Source organism: Felis catus, chromosome C2 (genome assembly GCF_018350175.1).
Source record: "Felis catus isolate Fca126 chromosome C2, F.catus_Fca126_mat1.0, whole genome shotgun sequence".
In the NCBI taxonomy this organism is placed as follows: domain Eukaryota; kingdom Metazoa; phylum Chordata; class Mammalia; order Carnivora; family Felidae; genus Felis; species Felis catus.
The window spans coordinates 113,007,446-113,025,708 of NC_058376.1; the positions used below are offsets into that span (position 1 = coordinate 113,007,446).

Consider the following 18,263-nt stretch of genomic DNA (forward strand, 5'->3'; position numbering starts at 1 on the left):
CTCTCTTGTTGCTGTTAGCCCACTTAACTTTAGGAAAAACTCTCTTCAATAAAATCAAACAGCAGTGCTTTATAGCTCTGTTCCAACACTGAATGTGGGAACTGAAAATAAAACATATGTTTCTATTACAAAGGAATAAAGGCCATTTCTGCTGAAGACACTTTACAGATTGTAAGAACAATCATCAAGACAACAAAAGTCATAAAACCAATGCCAGAAAAAGGTGACACTTGATAGTCAATCTTGCCCCAAATGTGCTGAATGATTCTTTTCACTGTCAAAGCCAGAACATAGAACCTATTACTGCAAGTTAATCTTCTGAAGTGTATGCAATTTAATCCAGTTCAACACATATATATGTGTGTAGTTGCTTGGCTGTAGAGCTTGCTTGGAGTGTGAAACTTGCTACATTATGGCTAGGTCCACACAGCCAAATGCTTCCAAATGCACTCTCTAATGTGCTTAAAGAAGCTGAAGAAAGTGCTGAAGACAAAGCAGAGAGTGAGACATATCAGGTGTAATGGGGTGATAGTAAACTAAGATCAGATCATTGAAACCACTGAAATCTGCTCTCTGCAGATAATAAAAATGGTACGGAACATTCGCATTTTAATTTTTTTTTTTTTAACGTTTATTTATTTTTGAGACAGAGAGAGACAGAGCACTAATGGGGGAGGGTCAGAGAGGCAGACACAGAATCTGAAACAGGCTCCAGGCTCTGAGTTGGCAGCACAGAGCCCGACGCAGGGCTTGAACTCACGGACCGTGAGATCATGACCTGAGCCGAAGTCGGCCGCTTAACCTACTGAGCCACCCAGGCGCCCCAACATTTGCATTTTAAAACACATACAAGAACACAGAAAAATGAATTAGGTATCTACACAGTTAAATTACCTATTGGGGGGTGCCTGGGTGGCTCAGCTGGTTAAGTGCCTGCCTTCAGCTCAGGTCATGACCTGATGGTTCATGGATTCAAGCCCTGCATCGGGCTCTGTGCTGACAGCTCAGAGCCTGGAGCCTGCTTCAGATCCTACGTCTCCTTCTCTCTCTCTGTCCCTCCCCCTCCTCTGCTCACATACACTCTCTCTCTCTCAAAAATAAATAAACATTAATAAATAAATAAATAACCTATTAACTACAAAGGTTAAAACAGCAACCATGTAGTGAAGAAATCTGGGAGGCACCACCTTACCCAAAAGACCAAAGTTAGCGATCACCGCCAGCACTGGGACAATGTAGTATGATGTACTGAGAGGTTCACAGCATTGCTTCCATGGTATTCCTACCAAGAGTACATAATCTGAATCTAATCACAAGGAACTGGACAAATGAAAATCAAGGGACATTTTACAAGATAGCTGGTCTATCCTCTCTAAAACTATCAAGAAAATGAAAGGCTGAAGAACTGCTCTGGATTAAGAGAAAATGAAAAACACATGAAATTAGAGGTAACATGGATTAGACTGGATCCAAGCTGAGAAGACTGTTGTCTGGACAGACTAAGGTTTTGCTGTAAGCAACCAGTCACTTGGTGGCAGATCTGGGATGAGCAAAGCCCAAAGCTTCTTCCGAGACACTAGACCTCAGAGTTTAGGGGTCAGCTCCTGAAATGCATGCATTTTTTAAAATATTCTCATTTGTAGCTTTAAGCATTTTTTTAGGTCAAAGTTTTTATATATCCTACCACGAAAAATGGTATAGTAGGCACTTGATCTTCATGGATTTGACATTTACGCGTATAAACACACATGAATGATCATAAAAACACATCAACTGTAATACGTAATAGACAGAGTCAAAAACCAGAATCGTGTGTTATGTGGCTTACAAAAGAGACAGCTAGCGAGTGAACCTAATCAACCATCTGTCGTGGAAGTAATAGAAATTTTAGATCAGGAGGGAGGGGGGGAGTAGAAAATAATTGCCCCCCCTCCAAAAAAAAAACAACTGCTTACACTAATAAGGAAATTAATGGTTAAAGTAATGAATGCAAGAAGTCTCTGAAGGGAACTAGGCTTCCTTCCATTTGGTAGCAGAAATCATATGGTTGTGGCGATACATTCCTATCTGAGATCCCTAAAAACTCTAACTACACATTCTCTGCAAATGATGACGGTCTATCAGACTTTTATTTGTCCTAAAACTGTTTTATATTTCATTGGGCAGATGCATTCCTGCATGATTCCTTTATCCTTTCTATGAGTGTTAAAATCAGATTAAACTGATCAAGGAAACCACTGACAGAACCAGTTACAAAAAGCCATGAAAAGAATCTAAGGAAAGGAGGAATGGTCTCTCCATCATAGCTGGTGATGCTACACGTTTCAAGGATTAGGAGTTGGAACAAATACATACACATACACATACACACACACACACACACACACACACACACACACACACACACACACACACACACACACTTTAGGCCTGATAATTCATTTATTTATCTTACTTACTGAGCACCTTCTGTATGCCAGGTACTCTTGTAGGAGATTCAGTACTGAACAAATGAGACAAAGTTTCTCATGGAGAAACATTATAGCTGAACGAGTGGACATAAGAAATCAATAAATTAATTTAGGGGCACCTGGATGGCTCAGTTGGTTAAAGTGTCCAGCTTTAGCTCAGGTCATGATCTCCCGGTTCAGGGTTTGGTGCCCTGCATCAGGCTCTGTGCTGACAGCCCAGAGCCTGGAGCCTGCTTCGGATTCTGTGTCTCCTCTCTCTGCCCCTCCGCCACTCGCACATTGTCTCTGTCTCTCTCTCTCTCAAAAATAAACATTAAAAAAAATTTTAATACATAAATTAATTTAAAATATAACATGAGGTGGTATTAACAGCTATGAAGAAAAATAAAGCAGGAGATGACGACAGAGTAACAGAGAAATGACCTTTTGGCTGGAGCGATCTGAGAAGGCCTCTCTTAGGAAGTGCCATCTGAGCTAACCCGCAGCATAGGGAGGAAACAGGCTACGCAGACATCATTAAGCATCTGACTTCGGCTCAGGTCATGATCTCACAGTTCGTGAGTGAGTTGGAATCCCACATTGGGTAACCTCGAGCCCCGCTTCAGGTAAAACACAAGACCCCGGTAAGCCCCAATTCTCTCTCTCTGCCTCTTGCTCAATTACGCACACATGCTCGCTCGCTCGCTCTCTCTCAAAAAAAAAGTAGGAAAATATGAAGAAGGGAGAAAAGAAACTTAAACATTTATTGGTTCTACTTTGGCACCATTGGCAAATATTGTAATGAGAATGTATAGCTTCGGTAATTTCTAAAAGGGACATTTCTTTTGTTTCCCCCAAAAAAATAGTAAGTCAAAGATGAAAACGATTAGAAGTATGGAGTTAAGACTGCTACCAAAACAACATTCAGAGATAATCACTGTTAACTCTGGGGATTGTTTCCTCCCATTCTTTTTCCCTTGAATATTTAAATACACACACAATACGGTGTTGTTTTAAGTACAGCTGACTTGTGCTTCTTGGCTTTAGCACACCTGAACTCAAAGGTGGAAGCCATGGAATCTAGCCATGTTTTCTGTCTTGTTTTAACTTTTCATGCTTTTAGAGTGGGCTCCAGTGACTAGTTCACCAGGGCCCCCGACCAGTCCCAACCACCTCACACCCTCACACACTTATTTAGGATCCTGCCTGCATCTGAGGACATTTGCACTTCCTGACCCTGCTCCTCAGAGCTTTGTAGCTGGGGTCTCCCTTTATAAAACACACGTTTCCATTTCATAAGGAATTATTTGTAAACCTGATCTTTATGTGGACATCTTTACATGTAATTTTCCGTGCACATTTCTAGTGTATGTGCTGCCGAAGCGAGCACATTCTGTGCACATTTCTAATGCAAAATCAAATCTTTTATTAAGCATGTTTAGCACCACCTCAGGAGTCACTGCCTAGTCATCAAGAATGAAAACTGACCAAACAGTTTACTTTTAGTTCTTTCAACAATACCTACCGTATTCACGGGCCAGTGCGGGGGGGGGGGGGGGCGGCTACGAGAGAGACAGACTTTTTAAAGATAATTTCAGATAGTGAAACATGCTGTGAATAAAACAAGAATAACTGAGAACATAATCGGATGGAAGGGGAGAAAGGGGAACGCTATTTAGCTAGGTAGCCAGAGAAAACGTCCTGAGGAAATGGCACTAGGACCAAAGGCTCCAAGAAGAGGAGAGGTGGGAATACCAGAGGGAAGAGCAACCCAAGTACAAGCAAGAGGAAATGCATTCACCCTGAGAAAGGAAGGGGGCGTGGCAGGTCAGAGGGGCAGAAGGAAGACCATGTGGCCAGAACATCGTAGAAAGAGGGAGCAAGGTATAGATGGCCTCGGTGGCCACAGGAGAGAACCTGGATCTTGATCCTAATTGTAGTGAGAAACTATCACAAAATTGTAAGTAGGGACGTGATATGATGTGATTCAGGCTTGGTGATTAGTGTGGCAGAGACTGCAGTGTAAGGAGCGAAAGGAAAGGCGGGAGCCCAGCTCGGAGGCTGCCCCTGTATCCAGCCAAGGGATGACGGTGGCACAAACCAGCGTTCCAGTAGCTGTGCTGGAGAAAAGTGTCTAGATGCAGGACAGATTTTGGAGGTAACAGCGACATGATTTGCTGACGGAACCAGGATGCTTTCTGGGCCTGGGTGAACGAGGATCTACCTATGTGCTGTGAGCGATTTTCAGCCTCCCCATGGACCTTCCTTCTCGGTACTCACCTCGCTGGCCATGGACAGAGCATGGAGACAATTACTTGCAGAATCAAAGATGAAATGTAAAACGTAGCATACCTCTCACTTACCCAAATTAGGATCAGTAGCCTGACGTTTCTTAATTTTAGCTTCAGAAATAGCAGAATAATAGGCACACGTCATCTTGATCAGCCACGTGGCTCGAACCATTGGCACTGAATATTTAGCTAAATATGCAAAAACATCTTCTTTTTTACTAAGGATTGGAACCTAAAAAGAAATAATATATTTATAAAACTCTCATATTTTCTTCATGAGACCAACCTAAAGAAAGGGAAAGCAAAACAAAGACACTAAATGCCTGCTACCTTTAACAAAGTATATTCTTGATGGCTTTTCAAACAGTACATTCTGCTTAAAAACCAAAAAAAAAAAAAAAAAAAAAAAAAAAAAACAAAAAAGCCAATTTTCATTAAGAAAAAAGAATCAAAACTCTGTTCAGCACATTGACAACAGTTTCATCAGTTGTGCTTTCTTATTTATTTAAAAAAAAAACAAAAAAAAACTTTACTTTCAGAGTCTCAGATGCAGGAAACTACTCATCATATCAACCAAACAGGGAAAATAATTTCCTGACAGTCCTCCAAGGAGTTTATCTCAAAATTGGAAGGTACGGATCAAATGAAAACCTGTCCCTATTCTACATTTCATCAAAGAACAATTTTTTTTTTTTATAAAGCTTTCTGGTTGTATCATTTCACAATAACAATTTCCAGAAAGCTTCTAAAGTGCCTTTAGCCCAAAATTTAAAGTAGAGGCTAAAATGATGGATCAGTGAATCTCCCTAATGAACACTGAACTAGAAATAGCTGAGTAATTAATTCACCAGCTGAAAGCAGGCACTGGAGGCAGTTTATTATTTCCTCCAGACCACGAAGGTATACTACTTAGCAAATTACTATCCCAATGTACCACCTGCATGTTTGAGAAGTTAACCCACTCTTCTAGAATTCCTCCTACAGGTTCTAGGAACAGCCCAGTCATCTATATATAATCTATTCAACTTATGAATATAGAGTACAACAGTGAACAGAGAACACGGTACTCCATTACTGGCCCCCCAGCCAGTATAAACTCATCACTCCCGGGCTCTTCATTTATGAATGTGACACCAATCTAACCCTGACTACCTCACAGGGTGGTTAGAAGGGTAAAGTAAAAAAAGGGGCATCTGGGTAGCTCAGTCAGTTTAAGTGTCTGACTCTTAACATCAGCTCAGGTCATAATCTCACAGTTTGTCAGTGCAAGCCCCGAGTTGGGCTCTGTGCTGACAGTGCAGAGCCTACTTGGCATTCTCTCTCTCCCTCTCTCTCTCTGCCCCTCCCTCATTCACTCAATATGTGCGCTCTCTCTCTCTCTCTCTCTCTCTCAAAATAAATAAACGAACTTTTTTTTTTTTTTTTTTTTTTTTTTTTTTAAAGAAGGGTAAAGGGGCACCTGAGTGGCTCAGTCAGTTAAGCAACTGACTTCAGCTCATGTCAGGATCTCATGGTTCTTGAGTTCAAGCCCCATGTTGGGCTCTGTATAAACAGCCGGGAGCCTAGAGCCTGCTTTAGATTCTGTCTCCCTCTTTCTGTGCCCCTCCCCCACTCACACTCTGTCTCTGTCTCTAAAAAAAAGAAAAGAAAAGAAGGGTAAGGTAGAAGAATGACATGTATCAAAACTGGAATGGTTTTCATTTTGTTGCCAGTTCCAAAGATTTCTTCATGCCAGCCAAAGTATTTTCAAGCCATGGACCTGACCCTCTCCTAAGAGGGCCTTGGGCACTACAACCACAGATATCAAGAGCCCTGGTTTCTATGCCCCAAAGTCTCGCTTGATTGTATGTTGGAAACCCAGACTTCAAACCAGCTGATTCTGACAGCATGGCATTTTTCTCTTAGGCAAATCCTCCTTTAGACAGTGGATATTTTCTATCACTCATATGTTACAATTTGAGTGTTCACACACTTGGTACAAAGTGTGAGCCTAGGATTAAAAGGGAAGTATTTTTTTGTACACAGCCCTTTAAAACAAGCTGTTACACCTGGTTCTTACCAAAGAAACACCCGGTTGGACACTGAGATGCAGCTGCCCGTATACTGTATGTGATGGGCAATTTAACAGACTTGATCATGGACAGTTCCAGCCCTGGGTACTGACTTTAAACATAACCCCCATGCCAGAGGCAGCTACACTGCACAAACATACCTAAAAGGAAGGTGAAAGTCTTATAAGCCAAAGCTGGAAGGCTTCCTTCTCTGCAGACCACAGTGACACGCTTTAACATGAAAATTTCCTGAAAATTTCATTTATAAGACACGTTGCTCATGGAGCAGAAGACTATGGGTTTACAGACTACTGTTTAAGCCAAGGACAAGAAAAGCGCAGGCTTATACACTCCATGCAAGACTTGAGCTGCTGCCTTTCATTGGAACATATAGTCTGAGAGAGTTAAATTTTAGTTGCCAAGGCCAAGTTGCCTCTCAGTCAGATGTACCAAAAAATTACAAGATCAAGGTCTAAAAATTAGGCAAATGCAAAAAAGTGAATGTACCATCCCCAAAGAAACATTACTAATAGCATCTTTTACAGATGCCTAAAGGATTTCCTTTGAATAACTGACAGAAGGAAAATAAAAATTTGAACACGTTAAATGTTCAGATGAAATAGCAAACAAAGCTAAGTCACAGGTCTTCAACATGAACAAGCCAGGGCATACCTCCAGTTCAGTGCCCCTACTGGCAGAACCCTGTAAGAAATGGTTAGCTCAAATAAAAGGAATTAAAATTCAGAAGAATGTATGTGAAGGTTATTTAATTAAGGAAGAAGACACATATTGATGGCTTTGTCAAATTCATAGTTTGGGCCAACTCAGGAAGGAAATTATGTTTACGGTGATTGACTTCCTCACAGGCATGGATTCCATTTTCAGCAAAGAAACCATCTGACTACAACTTGTAGCTGAACCTAGGCAAATACTGGGCAGCTGTTTCATTTCTAAATCAAGCTAGAGCTGCATCTAAGTACTAACAGAAAACTAAGACACCTAGCATGTGATGGTTTTTCATCCATGGAAAGGCTGTACCACCGTGTATTGCCTTTCCCCTTAGATAAAGGTCACTGTCAACACCCTCTGTTCACAGCAGAGGTGGAGGCAAATGGAAATTACATAGACCACAGTAATCAATGTCACCTGAAGTGAAGAAGCCATACCTAGTGAACTGTTTAAGAGCCAGAAGGATATCCCTAGAGGCCATAGGTCTCTTTTTCCATATCTAACTATGACCATGGTGGAGTTAAAAGTCCCTTTATAGGCCATTTTTTTTTTACCTCTCTGTGGCTGAATACATGGGAGATCTGTGGAGTTGTACCGTAACAGAAAACTAGGTTCAGAAACTTGATTGATCCCATATAGGAAACTATTTCGAACTCCAGTACACAGCTGGAAGAGGACCCAAGATCTTAGCAGGAAAATTAAGGTCTTCTGCATTAATCATCTCAGAAATAAATACCAGAAATTAAAGAAGTATTTGAACTTTCTACTATGAAGAACATGTAAAGAATGAAATCTTTCACCCAGTTCTGAAAGAGCTTTTGCCTTTTTAAGAGGATGAAATGCTCAGGAAGGGAGGAATAGGGAGGGGCTCCTCAAATGCCCAAGAAATGAATACTTGAAGGCATAGTTAATGGTTTTCTAAAGACAACAAGTTTATCTTCACAAAGAATTAATGTCAGGGCTTACCTGAGGAACACCTGACTTGGCCAGAGGCAGCTCCTAATAAAGAGAGAAGAACACTGGCTAATACACTGCACTGTAATTCATCTCCCTCCTCAAAGATGAGAAACCACTACCTACACCCCTCAAGCAAGGGCATCAATTCCTCACCATTATTTGCTTTCAGGAAATGTCCAAAAAAATGGGATTCTAAAAACGTATTTAAAAAGGAAAACCTAAGAAGAAAGATGTCAGGCTGGCTACATGGAAATTGAAGGTACGACCCAACACGGAGGGTATGAACTATTGGTAGAAAGCCATCACAAAGGCTGTCCTTTGACTTAGGGGGCCTTCAGATCCAATTTACAGGTCATAGAGTACCCACATGGTAAATGTTCACTACTGGACAAGAAATGCTACACGGTTCAGCCGGTGATGAGACAGGCATAACCTGAGTAGCAAGGGGCGATTATGTGGACTGCTATGCTTTTCAAGGATTTCAGTTGCTCGGAATCACGAAAATACGTGAAAGGCAACACAATAGTACGGAGGCACGAGGGCAAAAGAAAGCCAATGGTAGCGACAGGCACTATTTTCAAAGAGTTGCTTTAGAAAATAAGCAAGCAAATACAAAAAGGAGCTCTTCTCTAAACCAGGCCTGCGCCACACCAGGTAATGAACACTCACTATCAAGGACAGAAAATAGACACCCCTAAGACTAAAGGGTTTCAGGCAAGTTGAGGAAGACACATGGGTTACTTGGAAGGTGTGCCAGAAGCCAGAGATCAAGACTAGGAGGTAGGGTCGAGCTCTCCTCTAAATTTCAAAAGACATTTGATAGGATTTGGACATCTGATAGGATTTGATAGGATGAGACTGTTGAATCTGTATTATTTCCCACTTGAGGAAAAATGATCAAAGGCAAAGATTTTAAAAGAACCCTCGCTTTCCACATCCTGTCCCCCAAAAAGGTAGAAGCTATAAATAAACCTGTCCATTCTGCTCTAAAATTTTTTCAAAGAAGTTTTTCAAGCACGCACAGAATCACTACTGTACTTATTAGGAAGGAGACAGCTTAAAGAATTTGGATTGGTACTTTTCAAGACAAGGAAATAACATCAAAGCAAGAATTTCTGTGTAACAGATTTCGGACATCCTGGCCTAAGAAAATAGAAAAAAAAAAAAATACTGGAAATTAATGAACTCTTATGGTCTGTTCTTGATTTTAAAAACTTGTCTACCGGGGCGCCTGGGTGGCTCAGTCGGTTAAGCGTCCGACTTCAGCTCAGGTCACGATCTCGCAGCCCGTGAGTTCGAGCCCCGTGTCAGGCTCTGGGCTGATGGCTTGGAGCCTGGAGCCTGTTTCCGATTCTGTGTCTCCCTCTCTCTCTGTCCCTCCCCCATTCATGCTCTGTCTCTCTCTGTCTCAAAAATAAACATTAAAAAAAATAAAAAAAAATAAAAAAAAATAAAAAGCAAAAACTTGTCTACCTAAAGTCCACATAAATTGCTTCCTGTGTGGAACATTTAGGTCAAGACGTCCTAGGCACCAGGTGCCATCACAACAAAGGGGCAAAGAGCATATGTGCAGCACCTGCCAGTGAGGCTTTGGGTTTTGGAAGGAACAGGGGGAAACAAGTATGTACTTGAACGTTAGCGCGAACATCGTGATTTCTAGAAGACCACAATTAAAGTAACATTAGAAATACTTAATACCTTTTTTGCCAAAATAGCAAGTGGTTTATTTCCTGCTAAGTCAGAGAACCAACTATGAATTGCACTCTGGGATCGAGCAGTAACCAGCCAGTAATTATCTTTAGCATTAACTTGTGGTTTCTTCTTTCCGGTGTCCTGGAAAGTGTTAAGCTTTAGTTTCTCAGCTAATATGCTGCTGAAATAAGCTGCAATCTGTGGAAACGAGAAAAAAAGAAAAAGTTTGATGACAATAAACAAGTATGTTAGTAATGTATATTCGTATTTTATTTTTGTTTTACGAGAGTATCTTCAAACAGCCGTCAGAAAATAAAATGGCAATTTAAAATGTGATTTCCGGGGCGCCTGGGTGGCGCAGTCGGTTAAGCGTCCGACTTCAGCCAGGTCACGATCTCGTGGTCCGTGAGTTCGAGCCCCGCGTCAGGCTCTGGGCTGATGACTCGGAGCCTGGAGCCTGTTTCCGATTCTGTGTCTCCCTCTCTCTCTGCCCCTCCCCCGTTCATGCTCTGTCTCTCTCTGTCCCAAAAATAAATAAAAGTTGAAAAAAAAAATTTTTTTAAAAATAAAAAAAAATAAAATGTGATTTCCTTATACTAACATGAAGCAAAAACTCCCACAGCACCTTTGTTCCACTATTAACAAGTGGTTCAAGGAAAAAAGAAGAGCCTTTGAGAATCTCTGATAAGATGAAATTAATTACATCCTGAATAAATTTCAAGACAATGGGTTCTGCTTTAATCTTCAGCTGTACTTCTTTTTCATACTACACACAAATTTGGAAGAGAATATTTTTCCTGAGAGGTGTTGCAGACAAAAGCAGAAAGCCTGGTAATCACACAGTAATCATTCTTTTTCTTGTTTCATCTTAATAGCATATATTTTTGGAAAGGAAACTCTGTATTTACACTCAGTGCTTTCTAAAAACAAGACAAGAAAAATTTGTTTAAGTGGAAAATTACAAAAGGTTCGATTAAATTAAGTATTCAACATTTTTGACTGGGCCGCCAATTTCAGGAGTACAAGTATTTCAAGAGAAAGCTACTGTTACCTGCTCTGAATGGAATAAAGTAGCAAAGGGAGCTTCTGTGAACGACTGTGGCATTTCGTAGTAACCGAACTAAAAGAGGACATAAGAAGAAAGGCACAAGAAGGAAAGGGATGAATACCTAAAAATCAAGTGAATCCACCTAAGACTTGTCGGAATTTCCAAGAATCATATTTCATTCCCTGGGAGTTCTTTAATAAGATAAAGCACAATTTCTAGTAAATATCTCTAGTAAGGTTAGCAGACAGTGGTAACCATGATTACAATAAAATACCTACCCTGTTGAAACAAAATAAGAGTCACAGCCTTGGTTAAGGCTCATGAGTCAATAATTAGTCTATAGGCTGGGACACAGTTGTAGAAATTAGTAAAGTTTATCTACACTTTTTCTTTTTTAAAATTTTTTATTTTTGAGATGGCATGAAATCTGGCCATTTGCAGCAACATGGATGGAACTAGAGGGTGTTATGCTAAGTGAAATAAACCAGGCAGAGAAAGACACTCATATGTGGATCTTGAGAAACTTTACAGAAGACCACGAGGGAGGGGAAGGGCAAAAAGAAAAATTACAGAGAGGGAGGGAGGCAAACCATGAGAGACTCTTAAGGACTAACAAACTAAGGGGAAAGGGGGTGATGGGCAAAGAGGAGGGATGTGCCCTGGGTGTTGTTGGGAATGAGCACTGGGTGTTGTATGGAAACCAATTTGACAATAAATTATATTTTTTAAAAAAATAATAGAAGGATATATATTGTGCTCCTAAAAAATAAAATAATTTTTTTTATTTTTATTTTTTTAGAGAAACAGTGTGAGAGCAGGGGAGAGGGGTAAAGGGAGGGATGGAAGGAGGAAGGGCGGGGGAGACGGGTGGTAGAGAGAGAATCTTAAGTAGGCTCCACACTCGGGGCTAGATCCCACAACCATGAGATCATAACCTAAGCCAACATAGAATCCGACACTCAACCACTGTGCCACCCAGACACCCAGCTGGTTATGCTTTTTCTTAATGTGAATTGCCGTTCCTTGATCTTTGTGATTTATGGACAATAAAAAAAAGTCTATTTTGGTGTGTTGATATAATATGGTAATAAAAACTTAGACGAATTGGAAAAAAAATTTGAGCTTTCCTTTTTTTTTTAACAAAAAACTTCATGGTATGTTTTAAGTAAATGTTTGCAGAATGTTGCAACAGAAAATATATTAAAAGTGAAAATGTAGCAATTATAGTTGTCTAGATACAAGCAACCAATAGCAAATTGTTTAATTTTAAATTTCCCAATCAATATCTAGTCTTCACACCAAGAACTTAAAATACCTACTTACACAGATTGTTTCATATTTAAAAAGTCTCTTACTTGCAATTATGTATGAGTATTTAATCATAATAAATGTATAAAAATGTTTTTAAAAACTAGTCAGCGATCTGTTTTATAACTATGTATTTAATAACAATGGAACAGGTGACTATATGTCTTATGTCTACATCTTAAACCCTGTGAACTGCATATTATAAACTAAAATTCCCTAAAAAGAGAAAAAAGAAAATCAAAATGAACGTGCACTTAATTTTATATTCACATTATTCCAAACCTAAAAAACCAAATAGCCTCATTCCCAAGTCCCAAAGCCTACCTCCAAGTAACCACTTTGCTTAGTTTCATAGGTCTTTCCGGTGTTGCTTCAGGTGAATACACATGAACACAAATAGGTTATTTTTTCTTTTTTATGTATGTACCTCTTTATGTGCTTTAGTACATGTCTAAGTCTTCCACATCTATCTATATATGGAGAATTTCTCATTTATTTTTACAAATAATGCACTGTGTGGGGTACCACATTTTATTGAATCAAGCCCCTGTTAATGGACACTTGGAGTGTTTTTTCCAAACTCTATTATAGATCACATTAAAATGAACAATCTTTCCTATTTGTCATTTCACACATGTACAGCTACAGATTTCAGATAAATTTCCAGAATTCAGATTGTATGATTCTGAAATTTTAATCAGCATTTGTTAAATTGCCCTCCATAAGCTTTATACCAATTTGCACTCCATCAGACAAGGTAGGAGAGATAAAGTTTAATTTAAAACTTGTTTCCATCCACCCAAAGCTATTTTGAAAGTAATTCATTTCATGAGAAAATGGAAAAAAGTTTAGGGACTACAGTATAGTTCATGTATTCCATATTTATAAGATCAAATTCCCTTCAGAAGGTTTGAATCCTTGAGTAAATCTCACAGGAAGGGTTGACAGCAGCAGAAGTTGTAATGGATGTTATTTCCATTTATTCAGTTATTTAAATTGACATAAAACTTGATACAACAGAATAGTTTGGCAGTTCGTATCAAGAGACACACAGCAGTCATACTTTCTGTTACGGACGGAATTGTGTTATCCCAAAATTCAGATGTGGAAGCCCTAATCCCCAGTATGATTGCATTTGGAGACAGGGCCTTTAAAAGCGGTTAAGGTCAAATGAAGTCTTAATGGTGGGGCCGACTCCAGTGGACTGGCTTCCTTATAAGAGGAAGAAACACCAGAAATACATGCACACAGAGAAAAGCCCATGCGAGGACACAGTGAGAGGCCAGCCTTGCACAAGCCAAGAGAGAGGCCTCACAAGAACCCAGACCTACTGACACCCTGATCTTGACTACCAGACCCCTCAACTGTGAGAAAATAAATATTCTCAGAAAATCACATTTCTGTTGTTTAAGCCACCAGTTTGTGGTACTTTGTTATGATGGCCCTAAGAGACTAATACACCTTCTACCCAAGTGACATGCTTCTGGGAATTTACCCTAAAGAACAAAAGCTACATGTTCAAATATGACTACAACCTCTTCATAAATAACCTTAAGAAATTGGCAACAGGCTGGGGCGCCTGGGTGGCGCAGTCGGGTAAGCATCTGTCTCTTGATCTCGGCTCAGGTCATGATCTCACAGTTTGTGAGTTCGAGCCCCTCATAGGGCTCTCCTCTGATGGCACAGAGCCTGCTTGGGATTCTGTCTCTCCTTCTCTCTGCCCCTTCCTGCTTGTGCGCTCACTCTAAATAAATGAATAAATAAATAATCTGTTTAAAAAAAGAAAAAAAAGAAATTGGCAACAGGCTAATTGCTGTATACTAGCAGTTTCAGGTCATTCTAGAACATAAACGATGGCATGTTCGTTATCTGTCCATCAATAATTATTAAAATGAATACTTCCGGCCTCAAGAAAAAATCTATACCAAATGATGTTACTTTTTTAAAAAAACATAAGGAAGACAAAAAAATTCTGGAGGTGGATGGTGATGACAGTTATACCACAATGTGACTTAATGCCAAAGAACTGTACATCTTAAAATGTTAAAATGGCAAGTTTTGTTTATTTTACCACAATTTTTTAAAAATGCCAATTACAGTATACACGTAATTGTAGCTGTGATGTTAAAAGTGTATGAAGATTGGAAAAAGACAAAACTAAAAACACTGTGTTCAGTTGATGGCACGATCATCTGTAGAAAATGCCTGTTCTCTTTCACACTGTTTAAATATTTCAGTTGATTAGCAAACTGTCAATTACATGTGCATGTGTGTACATGTGCAAACAAAGATATCTTAAATGATACACAAACCTCTAACAATGGTTATTTCTGGGTAAGGAGAAGAAAATATATTCTTTTCATTTTTATGTATGATGCTTTCAATTTAATATTTCAGTATTCAGAAAATAAAAACAACTCAAAAAGGATGAAAAAAAGCAAATTTTAAAAGAATACAAACAGAAACAAATAATTCCACCCATATACGTAATTGTTAACATAACCACACAGAAAAAATTTTTAATTCAAAAAATTTTGGGAGCACCTGGATGGCTCAGTCGGTTGAGTGCCCGACTTCAGCTCAGGTCACAATCTCACAGTTCACGAGTTCAAGACCCATATCGGGCTCTGTACTGAGAGCTCAGAATCTGGAGCCTGGTTCAGATTCTGTGTCTCCCTCTCTCTCTGCCCCTCCCCTGCTCACGCTCTCCCTCTCTCTCAAAAACAAATAAAAACATTTTTTAAAAATTTAAAAATTAAAAAAAAGAGGGGCGCCTGGGTGGCTCAGTCAGTTAAGCGTCCAACTTCAGGTCAGGTCATGATCTCGCGGTTCGTGAGTTCAAGCCCCGCGTCAGGCTCTGTGCTGACAGCTCAGAGCCTGGAGCCTGTTTCAGATTCTGTGTCTTCCTCTCTCTCTGACCCTCCCCCGCTCATGCTCTGTCTCTAAAATAAATAAACGTTAACACATAAATAAAAATTAAAATTAAAAAAAAGAAATTTTATGACAACAATGACTCTATACCCTTAATGAAAATTAATCTAAGGACAAAAAGTATTACAGGAAAATTATAAATTTTACATAGTAACTTTGTTGTTGGAATAACATTGGTATAGTCTATTCTAGAACTTTTTTATGTGTATTTTAAGACAGAGTAAATAAATACATTGAATTTACTGAAAGCCAGGGTTCTCACTTTGGGAGAAGAGAGAGAGAAAGATGGAACATAAAACAGGAAAAACCCTGTGATATTGCATAAGAACTGGTGGATGGATGCAAGGAAGGAAAGAAAAAGGAGAGAAGAGAAGAAACAAATCTATGTGTTGTTTCCCATCTCTGTCCACTGAAATGACCTACACGTTATGATACTCTAGTAGCAATTAGCATGCCAAAGAACATGAACCTAAAATACATTATTATATCAAAAGTGAGGAAATGCTCAAAGAATGATGGAGGTGTCAAAAGCACCCAAGAAACAGGTTAAAGGTGCTCTCCCCCCACAAAGTAAGAGACAATTTAAACACCAAAATGAGAAATGACATATCAAATATTAAAGAGTCCAAGGTTCAAAGTGATACTAAAATATGGGGGGTCAGTGCACCTGGCTGGCTCAGTGGGTGGGAAATGCAACTCTTGATCTTTGTGAGTTACAGCCCCACGTTGGGAGTGGAGATTACTTTAAAAAAAGAAGGAAGGGGTGCCTGGGTGGCGCAGTCGGTTAAGCGTCCGACTTCAGCCAGGTCATGATCTCGCGGTCCGTGAGTTCGAGCCCCGCGTCGGGCTCTGGGCTGATGGCTCAGAGCCTGGAGCCTGTTTCCGATTCTGTGTCTCCCTCTCTCTCTGCCCCTCCCCCGTTCATGCTCTGTCTCTCTCTGTCCGAAAAATAAATAAACGTTGAAAAAAAAAAAAAAAAAAAAAAAGGAAGGAAGGAAGGAAGGAAGGAAGGAAGGAAGGAAGGAAGGAAGGAAGGAAGTGTTTGGGGCTCCAGGAGAAAGAAAGACAGAAAGACAGAAAGACAGAAAGAAAGACAGAAAGAAAGACAGAAAGAAAGACAGAAAGAAAGACAGAAAGAAAGACAGAAAGACAGAAAGACAGAAAGACAGAAAGACAGAAAGAAAGAAAGAGGGGCGCCTGGGTGGCTCAGTCAGTTAAGTGTCCGACTTCAGCTCAGGTCACGATCTCGCGGTCTGTGAGTTCGAGCCCTGTGTCGGGCTCTGGGCTGATGGTTCAGAGCCTGGAGCCTGCTTCCGATTCTGTGTCTCCCTCTCTCTCTGTCCCTCCCCCATTCATGCTCTGTCTCTCTCTGTCCCAAAAATAAATAAACGTTAAAAAAAAAATTTTTTTTAATAAAAATTAAAAAAAAAGAAAAAGGAAGGAAAGGAAAGGAAAGAAAAAAGAAGAGAAAAGAGAAAAGAGAGAAAAGAGAGAAAAGAGAGAAAAGAGAGAAAAGAGAGAAAAGAGAGAAAAGAGAGAAAAGAGAGAAAAGAGAGAAGACAAGACAAGACAAGACAAGACAAGACAAGACAAGACAAGACAAGACAAGACAGAAAAATGGAAGTGTTTGGGGCTCCGGGCTGGCTCAGTCGGTAGTGCAGGCTCTCTCTTAATCTCAGGGTGGTGAGTTGAAGCCCCACGTTGGGCGTGGAACCTACTTAAAAAAATAAAATAAAACAATAAAAAATAAAGGGCAAGGTGCCTGGGTGGCTCAGTCGGTTGAGTGTCCGACTTCGGCGCAGGTCGTGATCTCACGGTTCGTGAATTCGAGCCCCCACAGCTCTGTCAGCACAGAGTCTGCCTCGGATCCTCTGTCCCCTTCTCTGTCTCCCTCAAAAATAAACAAACATTAAAATAATAGTAATAATAAATAAAAATAAATTCTAAAATGAGATGTCCATTTACACAAGAATGGCAATAATGTATGAGAAAAGACAATTGGAAAACCTGCATTTTGCAACTGCCAGCAAAATGAATCATTCAGCAAGCATCATGAACTGATGATAAAATCACACGATGAAATTTTATTGAAGAACAGCATATTCACTTGGTCTCAAACTATCACCCGAAAGAGTCTACAACAAGGAAAAGATAACTACTTTTACAATATAAAGAGAAGACACCACCTTTGGTGCTCAAACTCAGTATAACCAGTAATGGGCAAACTGGCATTGTATGACTTCTGATATACAATATAGTCTTCTTACCAAAAATATTTAACCTGAAACTTATCATGAAAAACAATCAGACAAATCTAGAATATAGGACTAGAATATAAGACAAATGTATCTTTTTTTAATGTTTTATTTATTTTTGAGAGAGTGTAAGTGGGGGAGGGGCCGAGAGAGGGGGCAGAGGGTCTGAAGTGGGCTCTGTGATGAGACCAGCAAGCCCAATGCAGAGCTCAAATTCATAAAGTGAGATCGTGACCTGAGCTGAAGTCAGATGCTCAACCCACTGAGCCACCCAGGTGCCCCTGGACGGCACTCTTCTAAAATGGCAACTCTGAAATCCCCCAAAAAAACACCACCATGAGAAAAGGTGGAGCGCAATCCTGTACCAGGTTACAATAGACTGAAAGGACAGGACAACCAAATGCAATGCACGATTCCTAACTGGGTCCTACAGCAGGACAGTATGCAAGATATCCTGGGAATCCTGAATATGGACTGTGGTTTAAATAACACTAATTAATCAACATTAACTATCAAGAGTGTCACACACACTTTTTCAGAAGGTTTAGGAA

General features: G+C 39.9%; 1 protein-coding gene across 1 annotated transcript in view; it reads right to left on the reverse strand.

The window, feature by feature from the left end:
- Positions 1–18,263, reverse strand: part of MED12L (mediator complex subunit 12L) — a 335,495-nt gene that overhangs the window by 285,249 nt on the left and 31,983 nt on the right. Inside the window, 2 exon segments of the mRNA XM_045037430.1 lie at positions 4,814–4,973; positions 10,177–10,368. Coding sequence (XP_044893365.1) covers positions 4,814–4,973; positions 10,177–10,368 — 352 coding nt within the window.